Raw genomic sequence first — 25,876 nt, 5'->3', positions numbered from 1 at the left:
TCCTCACGTGTGCCGGTGTCAGACGGTGGGTCGCTGCTGTTGCTGGCTGTATGTGCTTATGCCCTGGTAACCTATGCTGGTTATTTATATTATTGTGGCGTATTGATTATGAATACAGTCCATCTGATGCTGGTTTTGTTTTATCACTAATACAAATGATGAAAACTATCACCAACATCCTTTCTCCCCTCATGAAAACGAGACAATGACGAGCTAAAAATAGGTCTTGCTAATAAAAACTAAGATGAAATCCGTTTTTCATTTCTTTTGACGAGATGTGACAGAAATGTTAATGGTAGTCTGTCGGACAGTGAAAGCAGAGGACAGCCGTGTTTGTAATGATCTTCAGATGCCTGATGAGCGACAGGCTGTAAACTCCAGTAAATAGTCTGCACCAGGATGTTTGGGTTGGTGCGAGTTGTGAGCTGTAACTCAGCAGTAAATAATCAGCCGTGTGTGTCTGACTGTGGATGGTGGAGCTGCTGAATGGATCTGTGGAGTTTGATAGTTGCAGCAGTGGCTGTTAGCAGCTAGCTCCGCTCGCAGCCTTCACAGCTTCACCCCGCAGGACTCCACTCAGTCCGGACTGGAGAAGGTTTGTGGGTTGATGGTGTTTGACAGGCAGGTAGGAGGCTCAGTTATCTGTGAGTGTAGCTGTGCTGTAAGTAAACAGTCTGAACTCAGATCAGTTTTCTCTGACAGAGATGAAAGTTTAGTTTGAATCACCAACTCTGTGAGAGGACACCAGTTTAAACCTCCAGACTAACATGTTGCACATGAAGAAACAAGTTATGTTTCTGCTTCTTAACAGTCACATGGATAAGTCAGAGTTTACAATGAACCTGGGGACAAATCCTAGTTGGCTCACATTAGTTATTTGTTGAGAGCATAAATAGAGAGATGTTGAGCTTTTCAGATGATGATCAGTGAGTGTGTGCTCGTAAATCAGCCCTTAAACCTGTCACACACTGCTGGAGACATGACAGTTTTCTCTGACACCTAAAAGTTGATCAGATCAATATGGACAGCCACAACTAAAGAGTGTTTGATGACAGTGTCCTGTTCTTAACCTCTTGTCCATGGCCAGAGCTGAAGAATCTGCCTATGTTTACTTGAGGACTAGGAGAATGAAACAGGAAGTAGAGGGTTATTAAATTTGCATTTCCTGCTGTATCAACAATCCTACACCTCAGCTGTCACAGAATCAAGGGATGGAGTAAACCTCAGGAAGCATGGGCAGAGTAACCAATTTGAAAGATGAACCAACCACCTGTGGGGCCTGACGGGACTCCTTAAAAACGTGGTTTTGCAGGACGTAGCAGTGCACGATTCAGTGACGGCAGAGACCGTCACTTTCATCAAAGGAAGTCAGAAAAACGCAGGATGGAAAGAAATCACAGCGTCGCAGTGGACATTCATGCTTGAGGTGGCAGCATGGATATGACCCAACGCCCAGTTTTCTGTCGTACATTAGTTTCATAAATGATAGCCAATGTGATCACACAAAATGAGATCACTTTATTTGGTATAAGTCAAGTATAGAAATATACAGAATATACTATTCTGTTTTCTTATCACTTGTTGATTTGGTCTCACACCTCTATACACGGTCTGCCTTGTAAGCATGTTCAGGCCGGGCAGCTATTGATGCAACACATTCTCACTGCGACCACATAACATGGATGTTTGGTCGTGGACTTTCCACGTCCACATATGATGAACACCAGCTTCTTGGGTGACAGTTAATGGTTGTTGGACCCATCCACCTCCCCTCGCGCCCATCTTAACTTTCGTTGTTGTCGTGCTGTGCTCCCCACTGATGCTGGGCACTGATAAACAATAATGGTGACCGGATGGTTCGTTTTCTTTTGGGATGCAGCATCATAATGCTTCACTCAGGAGCGGCTGCTGAGTCAAGAGGGATACCCAGTGGTAAAATTCAGTACACCAGTCTGGTCTGGTGTTTGAGTATCTCAGGCTGCTGTCAGCCCTAGAGTGGTCTCCTCTGGTCTGAATCAGGGACTCATGTTGTTCCAAAGTTGTATAATTGCCTAGAGTTGGTTCGTGTTCTCACGGCAGCATTTACAAGAGGACCAGATCAAATGCCTTGTGTGAGAAAGCTGCTCTTGATTGGTCAGAATTTCCATGTGGGAAAAATCCAGGAAGTAAAGCAAACGTTGAAGAAGAGTACACTTGCAAGATAAATGTGACACTTTCTAATGTCACAATGGAGGGACAACTACGCAGGTTGATTTTAGCGCTGCTCATCGTGGACTATATTGCTGTCATTGTTCATTTTAGTCAAACCATACAGTTTGAAAACGAGGCGCGGCTCCAACTAGAAAACAATGTTTTGATGCATTGGATGTGCTGAATGTGCATATTAAGGCAGTACAGGAGGAGGTGCACATTAATAATCCTCCAGGACTGTAACATGCTTATGTTTAACCCAAACAATGTGTCATGTGACTGCAGTTGCTTCACATCCAGGTCGGAACACCTTCTCACCACAAACCAACCGCACCAGAGTTCCTTTGGAACTGGACTGAGACCACCTCTTCAAGAAGGTCTCAGTCCGGTTGGTTTGCTGTGTTCACACCTGCACAAACGAACCGCACTGAGGGGGCAAAACTACTTAAATTTGAATGAACCGAACCAAACAGGACAGGTGTTAAAACACTGTAAGATTTCCCTTCATTAGAACTAAGGAGCCAGAAACGGCCCCAGTATATAGACTGATTCACATCCATATGACATGAAGTTTAAAAAGGTCATATTATGGAATTGGATGAAACAAAAATAATAGTGATCGTGTCAAAGCTGTCAGCTGTGGTAGAAACATTCATTATACAGGACAAATGTATTCATATTGTTTAGGTTCAGGATTTTAAAGCTCTTCATCTTGGTACGCTTTATGTTTGGAGACTTTGCTCTGGGTGTCTGGAGACAAGAAGAAGACCTTGTAGATGTTCCCGACTCCCATGGTGAATAGTCTGGACCCATGGTTACACAACAGTGTTGTGCCTCCTCCCTGGTGGTGTCATATGGCTGACTCTGTATAAAGAAATGTACAAAGATCTTCTCTGGCCAGATTGGTGTTGCCATAAACATTTATATTCTACTTATGCTTTTGTTCACCTGAGTGAAGACTGAACCTGAAGTACAAGTTTTTCACGTCATCAGCACAGACGCATGTTCTCAGATATTTTTTTTTTTTCCTGAAGCAAAGATGGAGCACATGTTACAGATGAACACCTACAATTCAAATATAATAAACCTTAAGTAAAGAATACCACCTGTTCAGCAACACAATAGCACCAACCATAACCTCTGTCTCACACACACACACACACACACACACACACACACACGTACACGACCACAGTATAACAAAGAGTCTCTTACCGATGGTGAAGCTGAAGCCATCAATGCTGAAAGTGGCACTCCTGCACTTTTTAAATCCCTGTTTTTTGGACGTGGGTTGTGTCATGGTGGATCTTGATGTGCACCTCTCTGCTCTCTGTCTGTCAGTGGATGTTTGCGGAGAGCAGAACACTGTTTCCCAGGAGAGGAGTGAGCCCAGAGGCTGTTCCGCTCTGAGTGCCTGTATCCCTGGCAGTGCTGAAGTCCCGCTGGAGGCTGGAGGTGCTGCGGAGCTTTCAGCAGTCGTGTTCAGGAGGAATGCTGCCTCCTCCTCCTCCTCCTCCTCTTCTTCCTCCCCCTCCCTGCTCTTCATCCCTCAAGGCCACTGTGATCCTGCAGGAGCACTCACAATGGCAGCTCTCTCACTCTGTCTCTGCTTTTCCTCTCTCCGTCACTCACAGTTGACTCAGCAGCAGATACATGTCTCTTTCCCCCCTGTGGTCTGCTATATGGCCATGCTCACTTACTTCAGTGCTAAAGCCAGTTGAAGTCTCCTCCTCCTTCACAACCTCCTTGTTCTGTGATGTTCTTGATGTTTTCCCTGAAACTGGAACATCAAATTATCGATATTAAGCAAGGACATTTATTATTTTACACCTTGAGCAATTATCAGTGAGTGCACCTGTTGTGTCATGTTCATCCAGGCCGCTGGAAAGAATGACGAACGCAGACATCAGTCAGCATCAGTCTGTCCTCTGTGCTCCTCCCTCTGCTGCTGATGGTGTGACTGCCTGCAGGTAATGTTATGTCAGGTTTAGACTACACTACAGTTCAGTCAGGACCACTTGGCTCGGCTCTGTTCTGAGGCCTCTTTGCCTTTTCTAGGCCTACACAGCAATCCAAAGGCAGAGAGAGCACGCCTGTCCTTCCTATTAGTGACTGTCGGAATAAACAAAAATTGACCATAGCGTTAGTTCAGGCAGGACACGATGTCAAGCTCAGCTCACATCCCAGCTACATCAGCTGATCTCTAGCAGCTCAATTGACCTATAGCTAAGCCACGCCCCCTCCACTCACTCGGACAAACTATCAACATTCAGTGAGCGGCGCTATGGCAGGTGTCACAGTACACGGCATTTCACAGGAGGCAATTGATGATTTTTGGGGACATAACGATCAGATGTCATTGAGAAGTAACCAAAAGGGCCTAAACTACACATTGGAGGGATATATTCATCATTTTATTGTTGAGAAGGTCGATGAAAAGCTTAAATTACAAGCCAAAATTTACAGGTCACAGTGTACGCTTGTGAACCGCATCTGGTTGCCGTCACCATCAAAGACAACAAGTTAAAGTGCCACTGAAGTTAAGGTTTTTGGCTCAGAATATGAGAAAAGGATAACGGCCTTTTTACCATCTTTACCAAGAGTGTCTCTCCGTTAGTTTGGTGCTACAGTATTTACACTGAATCATTCAGCATAACGTTTGCCAACCTTTGTTATCTCTGCCATTACAGATAAGTTAATGAAGCTAAGCTCCAGAAGTTAACGTTAGCTTAACTAGAGCCCTTTGGACAACAGCTAACAATGATGTACGATCACCAAAGTACAAAACTAGAACAAAATAGGCTAATGAACTCCCAGCAAACAAGGTGACATGATGAACAACGCAGCTAGGAGCTAACGTTAGGCTAACTTTAGCTAACGTTAGCTAGAGATGTTAAAGATAACTTTATATTTCTTTCCAGCAAAGTGACAATATGTTGCCTCAAACACAATGTTGACTTACCTTAGAACAGATGTAGACATCATTGTTAATCTTATTCACGTTGAGTTGATGTTGTGGTCTAACGTTACCACACAACTTTATCCAAAGGAGACACTTTTCTCGCTTGAGATGTGGTTTAAAGTGTAAAAAATACACCTGGTTGCCCAGCCTCTCAGGATACCTTGTGTCAGAGTTGCATGTACCCCATGCACACCGTTTGACCATTTTTAAACTTCAAATCTCAGAAAAAGCTCATAAAACCCAACAAACTGACTTTCTGTAATGCATTTCAATGGACGTCCAGGCAGAGAATGTCCCAGTGTAGAGACGTATGGCCTAATATAATACTGCAAATGGAAATAAAGTTGTTTTTTTTGCTAATGTGATCCTGACTGAATTAGCTTCAAAGCCTGGTGCACTTTCTGAGGGGTCTTTGTTACGCCCACAGCAACACAGCCTCTGATTTGTGAACAGACTCAGCCCAATCTTGGGATACCTTGTGCCCTCAGTAAGCTTTGGCGAATGGCGAAGCATGGACAGAAGACATCCATTATTGGATTTATTAGGTTTATAAAGTCTCAACAAAACACTGCTGTCCCATGATGATTATATTCAGCTTCAGTGGCTGCCATTAGAGATGGATGCTGAAATAGCCTGAGCTGGTACTGATTGGGGAGAAGGCAAATATGAGTGAACTGGATGGTCTCTCATGTTTTACCTCTGAGGTAAACCACTGAGTTCAGACTCAGATTCAAGTATATGGCAGGGTTTTGTGTTTAATCCCTTCATCTGTTCTGCACCTTGAGATCACTCAGCTGTAAATATCACACGGTTATTTGATTTCATTATAGGTTTATGTTCTAAGAGATCCAACCAAGATCTGTCTTGTTTTTGGTCGCAGCATCATTAAGGACAGATTTCTTGTATCCTCTTTGTTGAAAATTGTTTTTTATGACCCTAATTTTTCTTTCAAAATCATCAGTTTTCTAGCAAACATGTTTTAATCTGCAAAACTGACTAAAGAAAGACTAATTAAGGGTAAAGAATGATCAGAATCTGTCTTTAGTTAAGTACTTATTGCATTTCAAACATGCTTTTGCGAATGTCCTGGAGCATCACTTGCAGACGCAGGAGAATACCTGGCGTGTAAGATGTGAAAGTCCTCTGACAAAGCAGCGATATGTGACGACTTGGGATGAGACGTGTTGCAGTGACACACAAGAGGGGAAAGAAACAAAACATGAAATTAAACATTTTACATCTGTGCTCTCCCATGAATAAAAAAAGGCAGTCTGTGTGTTACTTGGCAAAACAAACTGAAAACCAACTGTGAAAAACACGATGAAATGGGATGGATGCAGGATGAACAACAGATGAACTGACAAGAAACAAAGGGAAACACACAGGTATATATACACAGAGAACTAATCACAAGAACGAAACACTTTTTCAAAAGTGGGCCCCAAATCCAAGATGAGTGGCCCTGCAAATATAATACAATTCATCATATTTCCACGTGTACTTGTATCTAATGTTAAGACCTTATTTTCTTACTTTGAAAAGCAGAGGTTGTCACATGTGTTTTGGGCCAAGAAAATAACCTCCAATGAATGATTAGAGAAAAGTCGAATCAAACACTGAAGAAAAGACTGCAGGGTATTAAATCATCAGATCAAATCAAAAGTGAGCTTTTTTTTCGTCATTTATTCATTCAGATTTGATTCTACTTTAATCAAATATCGGTCAAATTGTGTGCAGAGCTGAAACAGTGTAAACACTATGTGGCTGTCAGCTCTCAGTTTTCCAGTCAAATCCAGTTTATGTAATTTAAAGACAGCTCAGTCTGCAGAAATATTTAAATACTCCATTTTGAAAAATGCCAATGTTCATTTTTCCCTCGCCAAAATTTAGCCAAATTAAGAGTGTTATTTGTCCCCCGTTATGACAGGATAGTAGAACATGGTTGGAACCAATGGATGCCTTAGGTCCTCTAGTTTAATATGATACCTGCGCTTCTACTGTAGCTTTAAAACTGATCCTGATACTGTAGGTTTAAAGGCCCTGACACACCAAGCCGACGGTCGGCCGTCGACCAAAGTCAGGCCGTCGTGAGCGTCTGTCGGCCTAGTTTTTGCAGTGTGTCCCGCACCGTCGGCGGCTTTTCGGCCAATTACGCATGTTGAATCTGCGGTGGGGATGGCACGGTGGTGTGGTGGTTAGCACTGTCGCCTCACAGCAAGAGGGTTGCCCTTCTGTGCGGAGTTTGCATGTTCTCCCCGTGTCAGCGTGGGTTTCCTCCAGGTGCTCCAGCTTCCTCCCACAGTCCAAAGACATGCAGGTTAATTGATAACTCTAAATTGTCCATAGGTGTGAATGTGAGTGTGAATGGTTGTTTGTCTCTATGTGTCAGCCCTGCGATAGTCTGGTGACCTGTCCAGGGTGAACCCTGCCTCTCGCCCAGTGTCAGCTGATAGGCTCCAGCCCCCCTGCGACCCTCAAGAGGATGAAGCGGTTAGAAGATGAATGAATGAATGAAGCGGCGGCGGAGCTTGTCGGTGAGAGAGATCACTCTGATTGGCTGTTCAGGTTTTATTTCCTCGCCCCTGTAGCGAGTGAATCTGCCTGTAGTGAAACCGGGGCTAACCGGTGCTTCCTCCTCAGGCTCCACTTCACTCAGCTGCCCCACAGACCCGCTGCTTCTTCACACTTTAACCTGAATAACAAACCAGAGCTAGCTGGGAGCGGCTAGCGGAGCGTTAGCCGCAGCATGACCGGAGGGAAGCACAGCCAGTTAGCCTCCGCTAGTCTCTGAGCTAGCCCCGGCTCTCCGTTTGGATCCAACCGGAGCACCGAGCCCTGGTTTGTTATTCAGGTTAAAGTGGGAAGAAGCAGCGGGTTTATCGGGCAGCTGAGTGAAGTGGAGCCTGAGGAGGAAACACCGGGACCGTCTGGATGTAATAGTCCGTGGAGGTGCTGCGGTGCTCGGCTGCACAGATAGGAAACCCCTCGGCTGACAGGATGTACCACTCTCTCACTCCGCTCTCTCTCACGCAGGCGCAGAACGTACGTGCTACTTGGCCGTCGGATGTAGTCCGTGTAGTGTGTTCAAATGCAACTGACACAGGGCGACGTGAGGCGACGTAGATGACGCAACAGTTGGCTTTCGTCACCGCTAGTTCTTTGATGTCATTTTGGTGTGTCCGCACCTTTATTCACTAACATCAGTCTTCCTCACTCCTCACCTTCAGCTCTGCCTGTCAGACCTGCTTCTTCTTCACTTTCTTTGTCAGATATTTGTCCATCACCTCTCTGCTCCTTTCATTTTCTCATTCTCTCTGTACTCCGCCTCCCATGTTAGTTACACTATGTCAGATGGACCGCAGCACCTGCAGGTAGCGATGGCCAAATGAAGCCTTATGAAGCATTTTCTTTATTTTCTGAGCCCACTAGATGGCACTTTTTGTTCAACAAAAGGTTGAGCCTCTCTCTTTAAACCATGAGCACCATCTAGTGGGCTCAGAAAATAAAGAAAATGCTTCATGAGGCTTCATTTGGCCATCACTACCTGCAGGAGGGGCTGAGAGTATCAGATGGCACGTTAAAATGTGTTTTCATGATAAGATTACATTAATTTATGATGTAAATACATATGATTAGATCCCATATCCCATTGTACTCACTCCACTTCAGTCCTCTACTCTGCATCGTCTGTGTAGCTGCCTGCATGTTGCTGATTGTTTCTGTTTTTATGCTGTATTGTGATGTGTTTTTGTTGCATAACAGGAACCTGCTGAAAACCAGTTCTGATCTGAGTCAGGCCAGTTTAACCTGTAACACACAATTTAACTTTTAATTCCTTTCCTGTATGAATAAATAAATGAAATGAAAACTTTTAATGTCAGTGATTGAAGTCAGTGAGTAAATTGTTGTAGCTGATCCCATTTAAGGTTCAACTATTGACCTTTCCATGCCCCCCACCCCCACTTGGCCTTGGGCCGGGGTCATCTGTACCCTTTGAGCCCCCTGACGACAGTTTGACTGTAGTAGCAGAAGTAGAATTGGTGGAAGGACAGCCTGAGGCTCTCCTGCTGTATCAACGACTGCCTCTAGGTGTCTCTGTAAATCAAATACCTCTGCAGCCTCTCTTTATTGTCTCCTCCTCTGAAGTTAATTCAATTCAAGCTGTTTCCTTTTCAGAAAAGCGCATGACGGTCCTGTGATTTTTATCAGCCGAGCTGTTGCCAATGTGAGTATGAAACCCCAGCTGAACTTTGCTGAGACAGTCTGAAGCAAAATGCATCCAGTGCGTTGGTTCCTTGCGCTTCTCCTGACAGCTGGCACCCTGGAGCTCTGTAGCGGCGGACCTCTCCATGCCCAGTGCAAAGTAGAATGGTATGCTTTATTTCTTTTGTACATACTTTAGTAGAAGAATTCAGTTTTCACATTGCATATTTCTGCACACATCTCAAGTGTCTGTCATATAATGATTTATCAAATTGCATCTGCAAACACATGGTCATTTATTAAACATACAAAGTTCTGAACTTTCTCTTAGTGCTGCTGTCATGTCTCATGTATTTAAAATTACATATTGCACTGCTCACCAGGTCTGTCTTACTGAATACAGTCCTCATCCTGTTGTAAATTCTGCCTTTGGTAAGCTTAATGTTGAGTATTTGATGTGTGTGTTTTGCAGGTTTTTGGTGACATATTCAGTAAATATTGTGAGGGTGTGAATGTGTTTATAATGCTCCACTTTACTGTGTCTGCTGCATCACACAGGGATGCATGATAATATCGCCACATCAGTCAATGACTGAATATTACAGACACTGAAGAGAAAGAGTCAATATATTGGTATCAGTTATTGGCCGAGTAAGTTATATATCAGCATATTGGATATCTTACATCCCCACATCACAGTGTTACATAATGCCTGTGGTTGATGTATGATGGACGTTGTTGCCTGCAAAAGGCACATGAGGTCATGAGTGTTTCCAGAAACATATCATCGCATGAGCAATAAACATCACTAACTTGTGACCTATCAGCAGGCCCCAAACCGAATCAGATTTTGCAGATTTTTTTTAAATGTTTTCAGCCGTGATCAAAAATAAAAATCTGTGGAATCCTGTGCCGTGCTTTTTTTTTTTTTCTTTTCGTAATGCAATAGAAAACATTCAGTTATGATGCCAATTGTTTTTTAACAAGACCTAAAATGACCTCCAGCAGGCTGAAAGACCTGCTTAGTGGATTTTAGTCGAAACTTTGAATTTAGAAATTTGATTTAATCATGAATAATTAAAAAAAAACATTGAACGTTTGTTGGAAAAGTCGATCAGCAAAATGTGGGACATTAACATGGAAGGTTCAAAATGGAGCAGAGAGAACAAAAGTTTTTTTGCCTTATCTGTTCACAGTTAATCTGATTTTGGACATTTCTTCTCACGACACCACTAACTTTGATTTTAATGCTCACTGAATACAATACATGATCATCACACACAGCACGAGGAAGTCAAGGAAACAGTAGTGATGGCCAAATGAAGCCTCATGAAGCATTTTCTTTATTTTTTGAGCCCACTAGATGGCGCTCATGGTTTAAAGAGAGAGGCTCAAAGAATGGCAATTCGGGGTGCTTTGACCCTTTTGTTGAACAAAAAGCGCCATCTAGTGGGCTCAGAAAATAAAGAAAATGCTTCATTTGGCCATCACTATTCATCCAGGGGTGTAAATATAGACAGTGCAGACCCCTGGGGTGGGGGTGGGGGGGCTTGTAGAAAGTGGGCCCTTGCAAGTTAGTCAGATTGCCACCTTAAATATAAACCTGTGTTCAAAGAGGAATGACAAAAACAATGTTCCCAATTAAAAATGGTGCCGTTTGCTGTTTATGTGCTCAAAAAGGCAAACACATCTGCGTCATGGTTTACTTGTTACATTTTTTTCTTAAATAGTAGCTATCTAAAACAAAATTAAATGCTTTTTCTATACATAAAATCTATAAATAAACAATAGAAACTATTCAGTCTAATGATTAATCGAGACACTGGCAAAACATCCAACATGATATTAGAAAATGTTTGGATATAAAATTACCCTCACACTCTCTGACTTCCTATTAGAAACACTACCAAGGGACGCAGAATATATCTTTTTTTTTTTTTTTACCCATTGTGTGTTTTCCTGACACCTGACCTGAGGATGGTGGGAAACAAAATTGGACATTGAAAAGCTCCCAAGCTCCACAGACTCTTCTGCAAGGCATTAATGCATGGGCTGTGTCTGTGAACGTGACGACTGCATTTAATTTGTCAAAATAAAAAGAAGCCATCTTGACATGATGTTTTTAGATGAACTGCCTCAAGAGAAGTGAGATAAAAACATGCCAAGCTGTGTGAATGTAGATGATGGGACTGTGCAGCTTTCCTGAATTTAATCTTTACTTTGTCTGCGAGTTAAAAAACAAAACAAAAAAATTATATCAACTGAGAAATTATGTTTAGCACCAAAAAAGAAAGTACTCATGTCACTTACAATGCCGCTGTAATAAAAGCGATTATATTTAAATCAGCCTTCAAAGGCTCCATATAGAGGCAACAGAGAGCTGACACAGTGATGAACAGCACTCACAGCTAATGCCCACTAGATGGCGCCATTTCATTGACAATGTCCACTTGAGTTGTTAGAAGCCAGCCAGATGCTCACATGGGCCTGACTGCACATCCACTGACTGCTTGTTCCCATGCAGGTACTTTGGGATACCGTGCCAAGAGGTTTATGAATCCCTGGTGTCACAGATCAAGAAGTGGAGAACGATGGCCGGCTGCACCATGGGAGGACAGAGATGCCTATATACGGTGTGTGTGTGTGTGTGTGTGTGTGTGTGTGTGTGTGTGTGTGTGTGTAGTGACGACCAAAGTACATATTTTAGCAACAGAGTGGGGACATTTTTGCAAAGTGAGGACATTTTTGCCGGTCCTCACTTTTTCAAAGGGCTGTTCGAGGGTTAAGACTTGGTGTTAGGGTTAAGGTTCGACTAAGTTTTAGGTGTGGTTTAGGGTTAGGCATTTAGTTGTGATGGTTAGGGTTATGGTAAAGGGCTAGAGAATGCATTATGTCAACAAGGGTCGTCATAAAGATAGACGTACAAGAATATGTGTGTGTGTGTGTGTGTGTGCATGCTCCTGCACGTTAGTATGTTTACATGACATCAGAGAAAATCAATTTATTGTGTCAGTCTGACTAAAACCAGACTTTTAAAATCCGTGTAAACATAATAGTCTGACTGAAATCGTACTAAATCAAATTTCTCATCGTCAGACTTACACACCCAGATAATCCCTCCTGCATGTGTACAGTCAATCTGACCCAAACCGGCCGAGGCACTCTGAGCATGCTCCAGTTTCTATAGTAGCTATGTAGTGATGTCCAAATGAAGCCTTATGAAGCATTTTCTTTATTTTCTGAGCCCACTAGATGGCGCTCATGGTTTAAAGAGAGAGGCTCAAAGAATGGCAATTCAGTGTGCTTTCAACCTTTTGTTGAACAAAAAGCGCCATCTAGTGGGCTCAGAAAATAAAGAAAATGCTTCATGAGGCTTCATTTGGCCATCACTAGTAGCCAGTAGTAAACAAACTGACTGACTAGTTGAGCTGACTGAGGGACACCTGACTAACTGAAAACTCAAAAGAAGTTTTAAGTCAGCAGGAGTGAACCTGTGAAGCGTTTTGGCCTTGCTAGTGCCATTGCTCTTTGGATGTTTTTCCAAACAGCAGACTGGAAAGCTGTTACTCATATATTCCAAGTTTAACAGTGAAATGCTCGGGAGCAATGTGGCCGTCCTCTGTGTGAGTTCTGAGCTCCATCGCATCTGTCAGGACATTGCTGTTCGACCTTTGTATGCGTCTGCAGTGCTCAGCAGGGCGGAGTAAAGAGTTCAGTAACCTAACAGCCTGTGGGGAGAAAGCTGTTAGACCGTCTTTTTTAAGGTTATTTTTTGGGGCTGTTTTGCCATTAGTAGAGAGTGAAGATTGAAAAGGGAGGAGGAAGAGAAAATAACATGAAGCAAAGGGCTAAGAAACCATGACCACTGCTGAAGACTTGGCCTCCATGGGTCACACACACACCTGAGGCACCTTTGGTAGGGCTCATTGATGGTAAACGTTAGATACAGAGATGGATGAAACCTTCTGTCAGTACTCTGCATTTACTTTGTCTGTATTTGTGCACGTTTTCTAAAAGCTTACAGAAACAGAGCAGTACGACCAGAGACTGTGGGGGCAGTGTAGCGTAGAGACGACCACCGGAGATGAAGAACTTTAAATATAATGGTTTAACAGAACGAGTTGGTCGTCTAGTGGAAATGATGCTCTGCAGAGTCCTGCACAGGTCCATTTTTGAAAAGTACCACCCACCCATACCCGTAAAGATCAGTAACTCCACGACGGTGACCAATGTGACTCTGGATGGTATAATGAGGTCTGCTCGGTTGAGGGGCTTCACCAAAAACCACAGAAAACTTAAGATAATTTCTGTCAGGAGGAGTTTGATCAGTTGAAACAATACAATTGATCAATTAAATTTTATGTCCCTGGCTTTTAATCAGAACCATGTGTTTCTTCCACAGCTGCAGTCTGCCTCCATCCACTTTATAGCAGCCAAACACACCACTCCCTTTAAGAAGTATGTGGACGACATCAACTTCAGGCTGGCCTCCTATCACTTCTTCACTTGCTGTCACGTTTCGGTAGGTTTTCACTCTCCTCTAATTCATGATCTGACAGTTTCTGGAAAACCAAACCAGCTAAATGTCCATCGTCATCCCACCACTGACAACAAATGAAAATAATGGTTCCTCTCAGGGTGTCTGTCCTCTCTGTACTGCCTTCTCTTCTCTCTCCTCATATCTCTTCCTCCTCTTTTAATTTCTATCACATCATCTGTTTCTTGTCTGTCTTAGCGTGTATCGTAGGAATGTGATCTGCAAAGGTCCAGAAAGCAGGTAAATAAACGCCATGTTTTTGGTTAATCTTAGTTTTTATTGTTTGATGGAATCATTTAAGTAAGGGGAGAACTTAGGCTGCTTTCCAACTGTGTCGGCTCAGTGTCGACACACACTTCACTATTGTAATCCTAGGTATTCTTTTTCTTCTTCTTCTTCTTCTTCTTCTTCCGAGGAAATCATACTTCCCATGGGTGAAAACTCACCAAACTTTGCACAAAGGTCCAGTCTCATGCCAGATATCCTCAGCTGTAAACTCAAGCCAATAGTCCTGATGGTGGCGCTACAGCAAGCGTCTAAAGTTCAAAACTTTGAAAATTCATAACAAATCAACCATACATGCTACAGCTTCACAACTTTCATCAAACTGTAGCCCCAATACTGAAGAAACTTTTGTACATTTAAACCTATTAAAAATTATGAAGTTCATCACTCTGTTTTTTTCAAAAACTGTAAAACTTCTTAAACCTATCTCCTCCCACAATTTTTGCTCAGTTGACACCAGACTTGCTACAGAGCATCTTCAGACTGTCCTACACAAACTATGTTTCTCAGATTTTTGATTTATCAAAAATTGAGCCTACAGTGCATCAAAATGTTTCACTGTAAACAGTACTGTAAACATATACATGCAAATTCTTGCTAAATAAATCTTCAATGTTCATGAAAAAAAGACAAAATTCTAGAGTCATGGTAGATGATGTGTGGCAAATATCAGAATTTTATCTCAAAAACTGAATTTTTGACAGCATTTTGAATTTTGCTCTAATGTGAACAACTGGAGTCAATGTAAAAATGTCAATTTTAAACATCAGTTTTTCACTTATGGAGCAAATCAATTACTGTTACAAACAAATTACCAACATCTCCATGCTGTCTAGATGCAATATGTGTATTTTCAGATTTTTGTTTCGATAACTGAATTTTTTACAGTGGTTTAAAATCTGCTTTTCCATGCATGGACGGCTGCTAAACCTGCACGTCTGGCTTAGTCAATTTCAGAATCAGAATCAGAAATACTTTATTGATCCCTGAGGGGAAATTATTTATGTTACAGGTGCTCCTTGCAAGAAAGGAAAGATACGTGAAAATATAAGAAATTTAAACAGTAGTATTTACAAATATATAGTTAAATAAACAGGAATTATTAACAAACATAAACGGAAATAAATATATATATATATATATATATATATATATATATATATATATATATACATTGTAAGTTGAACAAGATTATTTGCACAAACAGAATATATACAGTCAGGGTGAAATGGGGTTATTGCACAAGTTACATTGGATTATTGCAGTGTGTGTGGAAAAAGTCTCAGGGCTACTCAGAGGGAGGAGTTGTACAGTTTGTGAAGCTACACATGAATTGTCACTGACTAATTAGCTCAGTGAGATAGAAATTGATTCTTAGTCTCAGAGGTTGTGAGTTCAAGCCTTAGCTGATGCAAAAGGCAGATTGTGTTGCTAAATTCCTAAATGTCTTCCAATTCTTCTGCTTGTTGCTCAGAATTGCCTAAAAATGCCCGGACCCGCTGCGCAGCAGCTATAATTTCTAATTGCAGTTTGATATTTGGCAGTATGGCTCTGTTCTGGGAGAGAGAGCAAATCTCCCTGGCCTTCCATGTGCCTCCATGGAAAGCCTAAGGCAGGGAGAGCAGCATCAATGACAGACAGAAATGACACATCATGAAAAGGAGGAGCTGGGGTGGAGGCAGGTTGCAAAGCAGCTTGCAGAGGAAGCCAGATGTGCCAGGTGTTGGTGATTGGACCAGAGAAGACGTTAGCAGTAAAGCTATCATGTTGTAGTCAATGTATAGTGTATCTTTCAGCTTGTCCACCTAAATAAGGCATGATGCAGCTCCTTAAGACCAACGTAAAGTTCCTGTGTCTTGTTTCCCAGCTGCTGGTAAGGTCATAGAGTAACACAAATCGTTTCCTGTCCACTGTGCGTTGGCATGTGACTGAAATAGGACAATAACTCTTTAAATGAGTAATCCAGAACAAGAGATTGTTACAAACTTCAGGATTATATTGTTGAATTTAGTAATGAATGTCATTATGGCATTTAATTGGTTTCACAAAAAAAAAACAGGTCAGGTTTAAGTCTGAAATTCTCGAGATCCAGATTAGTTAAAAAAACAATCACGCCTTTCATGGTATCTGTCATTATTCCTGCTCCTGTCTCTTTCTGTCTTTGTGTTTCTTACTCTGAGTCTGTGCAGCCTTATCTTGCATATAACCCCTGTAGTGTATCTATAACTCTGTCTGTAGGCCATGTCCGTCTCGGAGACCTGGTATGCCATTAAAGACCACGGCACCAACTACTGCAACCTCTACAACCTTATAGAAGGTAAGATCAGACGGTCCTTCCATCCAGTTTGCACTGGTGACTTTACTCGAGCTAAGAAACCCTGCTGCACTCCACACCCTCCCCTTGGACACCTTTGGAGATGCCGTTGAAATATAGTAAAAAAAAAACATTTTCTAAGAAGGTTTTCTTTCATTTATTATATTCATTGTTTATTTTGATGTGATTTTGGCCTCTTTGATCCATGCTTGCAGATATCAACACAGAGGTGGCTTGATTTGTATTTTGAAAATGTTACTTCAGATTTGACAAATTGATGCCAGTGGAACTTTTTAAATGTTGGTCTCATATTTGAATAAGAGCGCTTAACAGGTACACAAAATCTAAAATGGTTACTGGGAAATAATGAGGAACTAACTGTTAGTCAATGACCAGTTCTTGAGTAACTCCCTGTCATAAAGGAGCAAATCAGTACTTAGTGATCACCGTAAAACTCCCATTAATTAATAAAACACCCAGTCCCTTTTACAAATAAAGGCTTGTCTCAATAATTTCTATAGGAGTTCTTTGGATGTATAAAACCAGGTTCTTGGCTACCTACTAGAGCTAATGTTAGATAGCTGTTCAGATTGCATATGCAACTCAAGGCAATTGAACCGAACGCAGCTGGACTTGGTTTTGTCTTAGAAGACGTTTCACCTCTTATCCAAGAGGCTTCATCAGTTCATGTTTGTCTGACTAGGCTGGAACTAGTCTGACAAACTGGTGTGGAAACAACCCAGGTATTTAACCTCTGGGGAGGTCTTCACAAGGCCAATGATGTCACTGGTTCGTCGAGATAACTATGATCTGGATGAATGAGAATATCCACAGGCATTGCATATGCAGATATAAATGTTCAAACCTTGTCAATATGGAGATGCTACACATCGTTGGCTTGGTTAGATTCTCCACAATTCAATAATTCAGTTCATTTTCAGAAACCACGGGCACCAGAGAAGACTGTAATTCATTCAGATTTACCGGCATGACGAACGACAAGCGGTGACTCCATAACATCAGAACATGTGTCCATTCCTCAATTACCCAGTAATTTATTCATATTCCTTTTGTCAGTAAGAGTCCTCAGATTAAAAAGAATCAAAAGGGTTTTTCATAAGAATTAATCCAGGTTGTTTTAACAGGATAAAAAGGTGTGTCGGTATGCCAGGTGCTGTAATCCTTGAGTGCCCTCTCTGATGCGCTGTCTGTCGCAGCTAGATCAAATAAATGATTTGTAATTGATATATTATTCAAAGCCTTTTTTTTTTTTATACAAGAAACATCCTCTTCAGACCCCAGCTTTTGTTTGGTATGCGCTTTCAATTTCTCCCAGCTGTTATGGATTAGAGTTCAGACCGGCCAGTTCACACAGCTGCAGCTTTCTAAAACGGTTTCGTCTCATCGTGAATCTTTGGTCTGAACTGGACTTAAAAGTTAAACAGTCCCAATTTATCATCATGTCAGTCTTTGTTTGTGCACTGTCAGACATTTAAAAATCTAATAAATGAATGAAACTAATAAGAAGATGTATCGGGATATTCATTAGAAAGAAGTATGAAAAATATGTTTTAAAACCCATCACCGAGGCAGCTGTGAGAGAGGAGAAAACACTCTTTGTTAATATATTTAAAACTCTGTGTACATGTGCTGTCATGTCTACATGAAGCCAGAAGGGACACTTTTATAAAATCTCTTTTGTCTGAACCACAAAAAGTCATTACTTGTGATAAGGCCAGCAGTATTACATTTCCCATGTGTGTAACTGCCATTGAAGCATCCAGGATGATTACAGTTCTTTTCTTCGTCTGTGGACACACGCTCCTCATACCTCTTTCTCCTTTCATTCATTCAACAGGAAGTGGTCTAACAGAAGCCAAAGGTTATAGAGAGGTCACCAGTGACTTCCTGTGTACCCAACGCTCCTCTGCTAACTGCACCGTCTACTGACTCAGTATTTATGTATAGTATACCAAGAGTCATCACTTACAGTTTTGATTGTCTTTTAATGGCTGGAAAAAAAAACATGACATTATCTGTTTGCTACAGATGTACAGTCTGTTTTCTTTATGCAACAAATACATATTGAATACACTGAAATATTATCCAGTGTAGTCTGAACAGTTATATTCTCACTATATATCACTCTAATTTATACAGCTACATTTGGATTGCTGTTTTTTATTTTATTTTACTGGTTTTATTTTACTTCAAACCATATGGCTCCATCTATTTGAACTGTTTTTTATTGTGTAAAATAAATTGTGATAACTAAACTATAGATGCTGATGATTTCCCCTCAACATTCCCAGCAACACTCATCATTACATCAACATTTTGTGAATTACACACTAAGAGAGGGAGTCGTTTATATCTCATAGGGATTTCATATATGGGACTGTAACAGTTTATGGTCACCTGCTCACTCCTGCCTGCCCAGTCACCCAGCTCCCATTCAGTAATTTTCCATTCACCCTGGTTTCCTGCGCCTCAGCATCAGTCACGTCCGCCTCATCAAGGCCACTCAGTTCACCTGTTCCTCATTATTCAAAGCTGGTATATATACTCCAGCCTCACCGACACTCTGTGCCAGATTGTTCTTCACCTCTCATGCAAGACTTCACAGCACTTTCTTCCAGACTGATTTCCAATTGCTGACCCTTTCTGCCTCTGACCCACCTGTCCTGTCTGATCTCTGGTAAACACTGTCCCTTTGTCCCCAACCTTGAGATCTGCTTCCCTGTCTTTGGTTCCTGTTTGCCTGTGGCTGCTTGGTGTTACCATCCAAAGACAACCCTGTCCTATCTGTTGACCTGTGGTTTCCTGTGGCCCAGAGAATTTCACTGTATCACCACACTCACCATTGTGTGTGCATCCTGTGAGTTCTCACCTGCTGGCTTCTTGATCCTCTGCCTGGCCTTGACCTTCCTTCAGCCTGTGCCCTACTGGTTCATCTGCATGGACTGTGTACTTACCTGGTTCCAGATTTACTGTCTCCATGACTACGTCTCCTTCCTCCTCATACATGGTACTGTTGCCTGTATTGAAGTGTGTTTGGCCAAATGTCACCACCCATTAACCTGCTTCCCGGCCTGGTTTGGCTTGATTAACCTCTGTGGGACTTTGTGTAGAGACTTTGGCCTGTACCTGCTGATTTCACTGCAGCTGTTCCTGGTTTCCTGTGTGCTGCATTTGGGTCCTAACACAACCCGTTCCAGGGACTCAGTTTGGACAAGACACAAGAAGCAGGCACTGACAATGTCAACCTTATAATACCAAGCTACAAGGGAGAAATTCGAGGGTCAAGAAAAGCAGCAACTACCAAACTATCTGTTCCAACATAAATCAGCGCAAAACCGGCAGTTATCAGTGAAGTAAACACATTAGCTAAGGGGGTCATGCCACGTTTTTTCACAATCAAATTCATTGTTTCTAATGTAGACGTGCAGCAGACACGCTCAAACACCAGAGCGATGCCAGAGCAACACGCATGTGCTCCCAAGCGCCTATTTTTCAGGGTGCAATGGCTAAAGATAAACTGAGTTAAACTTTCGCCGCCTGTGATGTGACAAGGACCAACCAATCACAGCCGACAGAATATCTTTCCTTCCGTCCGTAGATATCAGTCTGTGATATATATGGAGAAGAAGTTGAACATTTTAGTTCAGAGCTGTCAGAGCTTTACATCTGTCCCACAGACAATAGACCGACACATAAACAACGCCTGGAAGAAGATCAGCTCTGCACTCAGGATTTCAGGTAAATATGCCATGACACCTGGCGTCGCACTCGTGAAAGCTGGCACGGAGAAGTTACAAGAGTAGCACCCAGTGTGGTTAAAGGTGCAGCATATGTACGGCCCCTTAAAGGGATAGTGCACCCAAAACTGAAAATTCAGCCATTATCTACTCACCCATATGCCGAGGGAGGCTCAGGTGAAGTTTTAGAGTCCTCACATCACTTGCAGAGATCCAAGGGGAGAGGAGGTAGCAACACAACTCCACCTAATGGAGGCTGACGGCGCCCCAGATTCAAACGTCCAAAAACACATAATAGAAACCACAAAATATCTCCATACTGCTCGTCCGTAGTGATCCAAGTGTCCTGAAGCCCCGACATAAAAAGCTGTTTGGAAAAACCTCATTTGAACTCTGTTTTTAGCCTCATTGTAGCCTGTAGCTCTGACTGCCTCTCTGGGCACCGCCTTCATGTGTGTTCGCGTGCTTTCGCTGGCCTTGCGCACAAGCGCACACACGTGAGTGCGGTGCCCAGAGAGGCAGTTAGAGCTACCTCCTCTCCCCTTGGATCTCTGCAAGTGATGTGAGGACTCTAAAACTTCAGCTGAGCCTCCCTCTGCATATGGGTGAGTAGATAATGGCTGAATTTTCATTTTTGGGTGCACTATCCCTTTAAGGAAATGTGACACGTAATTTCTAAAACAGTTGTCAGCCCTAAGCATGATGGGAAATGGGGCCCATCACTGCAATATGGTGTTCTTTTGCAGGTTTGAGCTCCAACAGCTCCACGTGAAAAAATATAGGTTTGTGTCACATCATTAACAATCAAGCTCAAATTCATTTCTCCATGTATAAAGAACAGAGCCCAGCACCTGTGTTCATAAATGATCATCAGTCTTCCTGGTTCATGACCACAAACTCACCATGTATTATTTTCCAGGCTGTGCTGTGGCTCTGTCCGTCCACTAACAGCCAAATAAAGACTGAAACATCATTCTGGGTCTGGAGTCACCAGGTGAAAGTTTGATGATGTCCTCTGTCTTTCTTGTTTGTTCTGGGCCCTTGGTAAAAAACAAGAGCGAAAAAGAAAACAGCACACACCAACAGAGAGCCACTCAGAGTGAATATAGCTGTGGATACCGCTCAGAGGTGAGTCGCAGTCTGACGAGGGGCATCATTCTTTCTGACACCTAAACCAGTTTTCGCTCTTAAAAATGATGGTGGAGTGAGGAGGGCGGAGGGAGCCACCAAGAGAAAATACACCCATAGCTGCGTGTGGATTGCAGGGCAGCTTTTATTAAGGGGAGCAATATGCTCAGCTGGGCTTTGCCATCCATCACTAAGACTCGCCCCCCCTCACACTGTGGCTGGAGCACGTGGACTTTGGTGCCTCTTTTTACAGGGCTGAGCAAGTGACTGGCAGACACCTGTAACATCCTACACAACCTGCACTGTATCACAACAGAATGGCTGCAAGGCCCATATCAAATGATGAAATGAAGACATGTCTTTTATCCTGTAGTTCTGTACATTTAAATCATTTTAACAAATTACTGATAACAAAAAAAATGTCCATAATAACTGAGGTGTTACAATGATGCTATAATGATGATAATCCTGTCTTGTTAATGTCCTGACCTCACTGCACTACATTTAGAAGAAAACTTTATTAATCCCAGACAGGAAATTAAATTTTGTCAAATACACACACATGCACAAACAGGAGCTATACATGCATTAAATGGAGAGATGTCAGAGGGGGGTGCTCTCAGCAGTTGGGGGTTCAGTACCTTGGCCAGTGGCGCCTCTCCAGCTACCAGTACACCCATACCTTGTCTGTACAGGGACTTGAGCTGCTGAAGCTCCTTTCCAGACCCATGTCCCTATGCACTGAGTTACTGCTGCTAGTGATGGCTAAATGAAGCCTCATGAAGCATTTTCTTTATTTTCTGAGCCCACTAGATGGCGCTCATGGTTTAAAGAGAGAGGCTCAAAGAATGGCAATTCAGTGTGCTTTCAACCTTTTGTTGAACAAAAAGCGCCATCTAGTGGGCTCATAAAATAAAGAAAATGCTTCATGAGGCTTCATTTGGCCATCACTAACTGCCGCCCCTCCGGACATAATGATGCCAGACGATGTTGTATTTGCATCTTTACCACGAACAGTTGTGTTTACTGCCTTACGTCTGATTCATGTTTAATTCTTGAGTCTTTTTGGGAGAATATTAAAAAAAAAAAAAAAAAAAGTATCACCAGTGCAGTGGAAGTCAATCTACAACCCTGGGCCAAATCTGGAGTAGAGTGCTGGGTGGCCGCCCGGACGTTTTTCTAATTCACAGTAAGAATATATTGATTCACACTGGATACATCAAGCTGCCTTTACACTGCCACACAAACATGAAAGTCCGCCATGATGAATTTTGTAGTTATTTGCATAAAGTGAAATAAAGTAAAATGAAAGAACTGTTTTTAAAAAAAAATTGATTCTATCAGCACCAAATCTGGTATACAGCATTACGGCAGTAACTGAGCAGGAGTGGTCATAAAGCAGGGCGTAGCGGTAAATCAGCCATGAATGACAATTGATCAAATCATCATGAATTTAATCTTTATAGCCATTTCCAGTGTGTGTTGGGAAAAAGGTGAGCCAAACCAGTTTGCGCCTGACCTATAGGGGGCACTACATATGCCAAAAATGTGTACCTAAATGATTGGTGGACAGAATTTCACTAAATTTGGTGCACATGCTTTGGGGCCAAGTATTAACCAGAGCCTGAAGTGCCAGGATGGTTAGGGCATGCGGGTGTCGCCTGTATATCTTTATCTAATTTTCATATCTTTGCTCAATTTGTTGTCAACTGGAATGAGCATGAGACATGAGACGTGGCACCAACTTGGCCACGCCCTTCAGACCGTGAGTCAAAATGACTAGAAACTGAACTCTCACCTGCAGCGCAGTGTCCGCTACAAAAAAGCCCCCTGGACAATTGAGCCCAAAATGGCCGATTCTTTGCTAATTATTAATGTGAAAAACAGACTATTTGGGATTTTTACTGTATCAACACCAAACTTTGTATTTGGCATTGTGGGACACCTTTTTTTAGTCTGTCAAAAAACATGGCCACCATCAATGACAAAACTTTCGTCAAGGAAAATCCATCCATCCATCCATCCTGTTCTTATTCCTCTTTGTCAGTGATTTCAGCATCAGCCACTTGAAGCCAAGAGCCACCATTTACGGCGGTACGATCAGTTTTTTTCATGGCTGGACGAGACCTGTTGCGGCAGTATGATATGCCACTGGATTGTGTCCAGTTGAAACGCTGCCAGTTATGACATCAAGAGCTGGAACGTCCTCGTAGGGTGGGCAGGAGGGGGGGTGGATAGTGATGGCCAAATGAAGCCTCATGAAGCATTGTCTTTATTATCTGAGCCCACTAGATGGTGCTCATGGTTTAAAGAGAGAGGCTCAAAGAATGGCAATTCAGTGTGTTTTCAACCTTTTGTTGAACAAAAAGCGCCATCTAGTGGGCTCATGAAAGAAAGAAAATGCTTCATGAGGCTTCACTTGGCCATCACTAGTGGTGGATGGATCCAACAAACCCCAAACTTTCAACCAGGAGGCAGATGTTCGCTTCCCGTATAAATGTAGAGCCAAACCATGATGTTTATTTCTAAACATAACCATGTGCTCTTGTTGACGTCCTGTCATTGGTTGCAGCATCCCAGAACATCAAAAGCAGACGCAGGACGCTGCCTGGCGTGAAATATGTAGATGTGACAGTCCACTGACAAAGCGATGATATGTGACGACTTGGGATGAGAATGTGTTGATTTATCTATCTGTCTGTCTGATTGGTAGTTTTCTTTTTATTGGGGCCACTCCATACTAGTATTAATGTCTACACACATTTCAAGCAAATAATTTTGACTAACCACCTTATTTATATACATCAGATCAAAGGATTCATTTATTTTATAATGACAGAACATACCAGGATTTATTGTAGAGATAAACTGAAATGACTGAAATGAGTTGCAGCCCACACATCATTCAAAACGTTACACGATGAAATGGCCACATGCAGACAAAATAACCTGGTGTGTCACTGTGGTGTTGATGGGCACTGAGAATGCAAATCCCAACAGAAATGGGAATTTAAATTCTTTTTCCATATATGATCACCTTAGAGTGTGGTGGTGCTGTGTGATTGAAATCCTCAGTGCATTGGTTTATCTTCTAGCCTACCAACTGCCAACAATGTTCATTTTAGCGAGTAGTGTCTTTTAAAAGACCGTGACAGTGTCTGTCTGAAGTGAACTGAATTCCAAAAGATTCTCTTCCAAAGATTTTCCCACTGCATTCTGGAAATCCTCTTGGAAGCTGAACACCCAGTATAATTTTGGTACTGGATCATTCAGGAAATGGGCAGTTCACTGCTCACTGAAGCAGGGAACCGTCTGAGACACACCCAGTGTGAGCGTGACTGTGTGACATTTCACCAGCCTTGTCCCTCAACATGTCCGTCGGCGCTCCTGTCTATGAAGTCACGTTCAGAACTCCTCTGCATACTGCTAACGACGGCCATGTAACTGAGTTCCACTAATTTTCCTATAATGTGCTGTTACTGTACGACTTTAAAAGGTTCCAAAGATAAAACAGAGATTTGTGTCTTATAACTAACTCCACTCATCAGACTTACATTGGGAGAGGGCAGTAGTAGGTCTGACTTCAAAATAGCTTCGGCTTTCAGAGATCATTTTTAATTGACAGTTTTCTGTCTGGCTGACACGTTTTATCTGCCCCTTCTGTGTCCGCATGTGAATGCATTTCACTCCACCCCAATCTGTCCAATTTGAGGGCTACTTTGCATGCGACAGGCATTACTGCGCATGTCAATATTGTTTATTCAAGAGTAAAATGCATACTGTTTTAATATGTCAGTGTTATCGCTGCATGTGTTTTTGTTGTTTGCTTTTTTCACACAACAAGAGTGAGGACAAAGAACTGCCCAGAAAATACACACCCATCCACACGAACACTGTCTCCACCTCTCCCCTTTTTCTTGCTCTTTCTCTGTCTTTCCATCCCTCTGCCTTACTCTCTTCTTCCCTCTCTGTCTCTCTTTAGTTCAAAGGCTGCCAAATCCTTCCCAAACCAATTAGAGTGTATGTAAGGTCCTCAGGGGGGCCCTGCGGTGACAGTACAGGGTACGGAGTGGCAAGGGGTCTGAAGAGGCAATCACAGTCTGCAGTATTCAACAATATCTGAGAGGAACAACAATAGCAGGCCATAAATCAGCCCCGGAACAGTGAATAGACATTGACTTGTTTGATATGGGAGACAAGAATAGTGGCTGGTTGAAGGAGCAGGAAACACACATACAACACCACAAAAACAGAGGAGGCCCCAACAAATGTACACAAGCATGCATGTTAACAAAAATGAACTATCACACACACCCATTCTCTAAATGCCTGTTTCTAAGATATGTTTTGCAGATGTAATAACAAAAGGATGTACGAAGCCCCGGAGAGGACGAGGGAGAAAAAAATAAATGTGTGAAAAAAGAAAAATAAATATGTTTGCCTTCAAGAAGCTTTGCCGTTTTTCCAGGAAATATTACGACCATTTGGAGCTAACGTGA

The 25,876-nt window shown here is 42.4% G+C and overlaps 2 protein-coding genes across 2 annotated transcripts in view; one reads left to right on the top strand and one right to left on the bottom strand.

The window, feature by feature from the left end:
* Positions 1-3,636, bottom strand: part of pde1ca (phosphodiesterase 1C, calmodulin-dependent a) — a 32,717-nt gene extending 29,081 nt beyond the window's left edge. The window contains exon 1 of the mRNA XM_078162913.1: positions 3,406-3,636. Coding sequence (XP_078019039.1) covers positions 3,406-3,490 — 85 coding nt within the window. The 5' untranslated portion in view covers positions 3,491-3,636. The remainder of the gene's footprint in view (positions 1-3,405) is intronic.
* Positions 3,637-9,377: 5,741 nt separating this feature from the next.
* On the top strand, positions 9,378-18,761 carry LOC117265040 (uncharacterized). Its single transcript, XM_033639426.2, has 5 exons — positions 9,378-9,523; positions 11,880-11,988; positions 13,758-13,877; positions 16,416-16,494; positions 18,350-18,761. Exons 1-5 carry the CDS (start codon positions 9,426-9,428, stop codon positions 18,439-18,441), a joined length of 498 nt encoding a protein of 165 aa, XP_033495317.2. The 5' UTR covers positions 9,378-9,425; the 3' UTR covers positions 18,442-18,761.
* Positions 18,762-25,876: the final 7,115 nt, after the last annotated feature.

Source organism: Epinephelus lanceolatus, chromosome 20 (genome assembly GCF_041903045.1).
Source record: "Epinephelus lanceolatus isolate andai-2023 chromosome 20, ASM4190304v1, whole genome shotgun sequence".
Taxonomy (NCBI): domain Eukaryota; kingdom Metazoa; phylum Chordata; class Actinopteri; order Perciformes; family Serranidae; genus Epinephelus; species Epinephelus lanceolatus.
This window is presented reverse-complemented; position numbering and strand designations above follow the sequence as displayed.

Excerpts from the sequence above, each read along its gene's own strand:
- LOC117265040 (XM_033639426.2), top strand. The coding sequence starts at position 9,426 with ATGCATCCAGTGCGTTGGTTCCTTGCGCTTCTCCTGACAGCTGGCACC. Across the intron at positions 13,878-16,415 it reads TCACTTGCTGTCACGTTTCG|GCCATGTCCGTCTCGGAGAC; the intron begins GTAGGTTTTCAC and ends CTCTGTCTGTAG. Across the intron at positions 16,495-18,349 it reads CCTCTACAACCTTATAGAAG|GAAGTGGTCTAACAGAAGCC; the intron begins GTAAGATCAGAC and ends TTCATTCAACAG.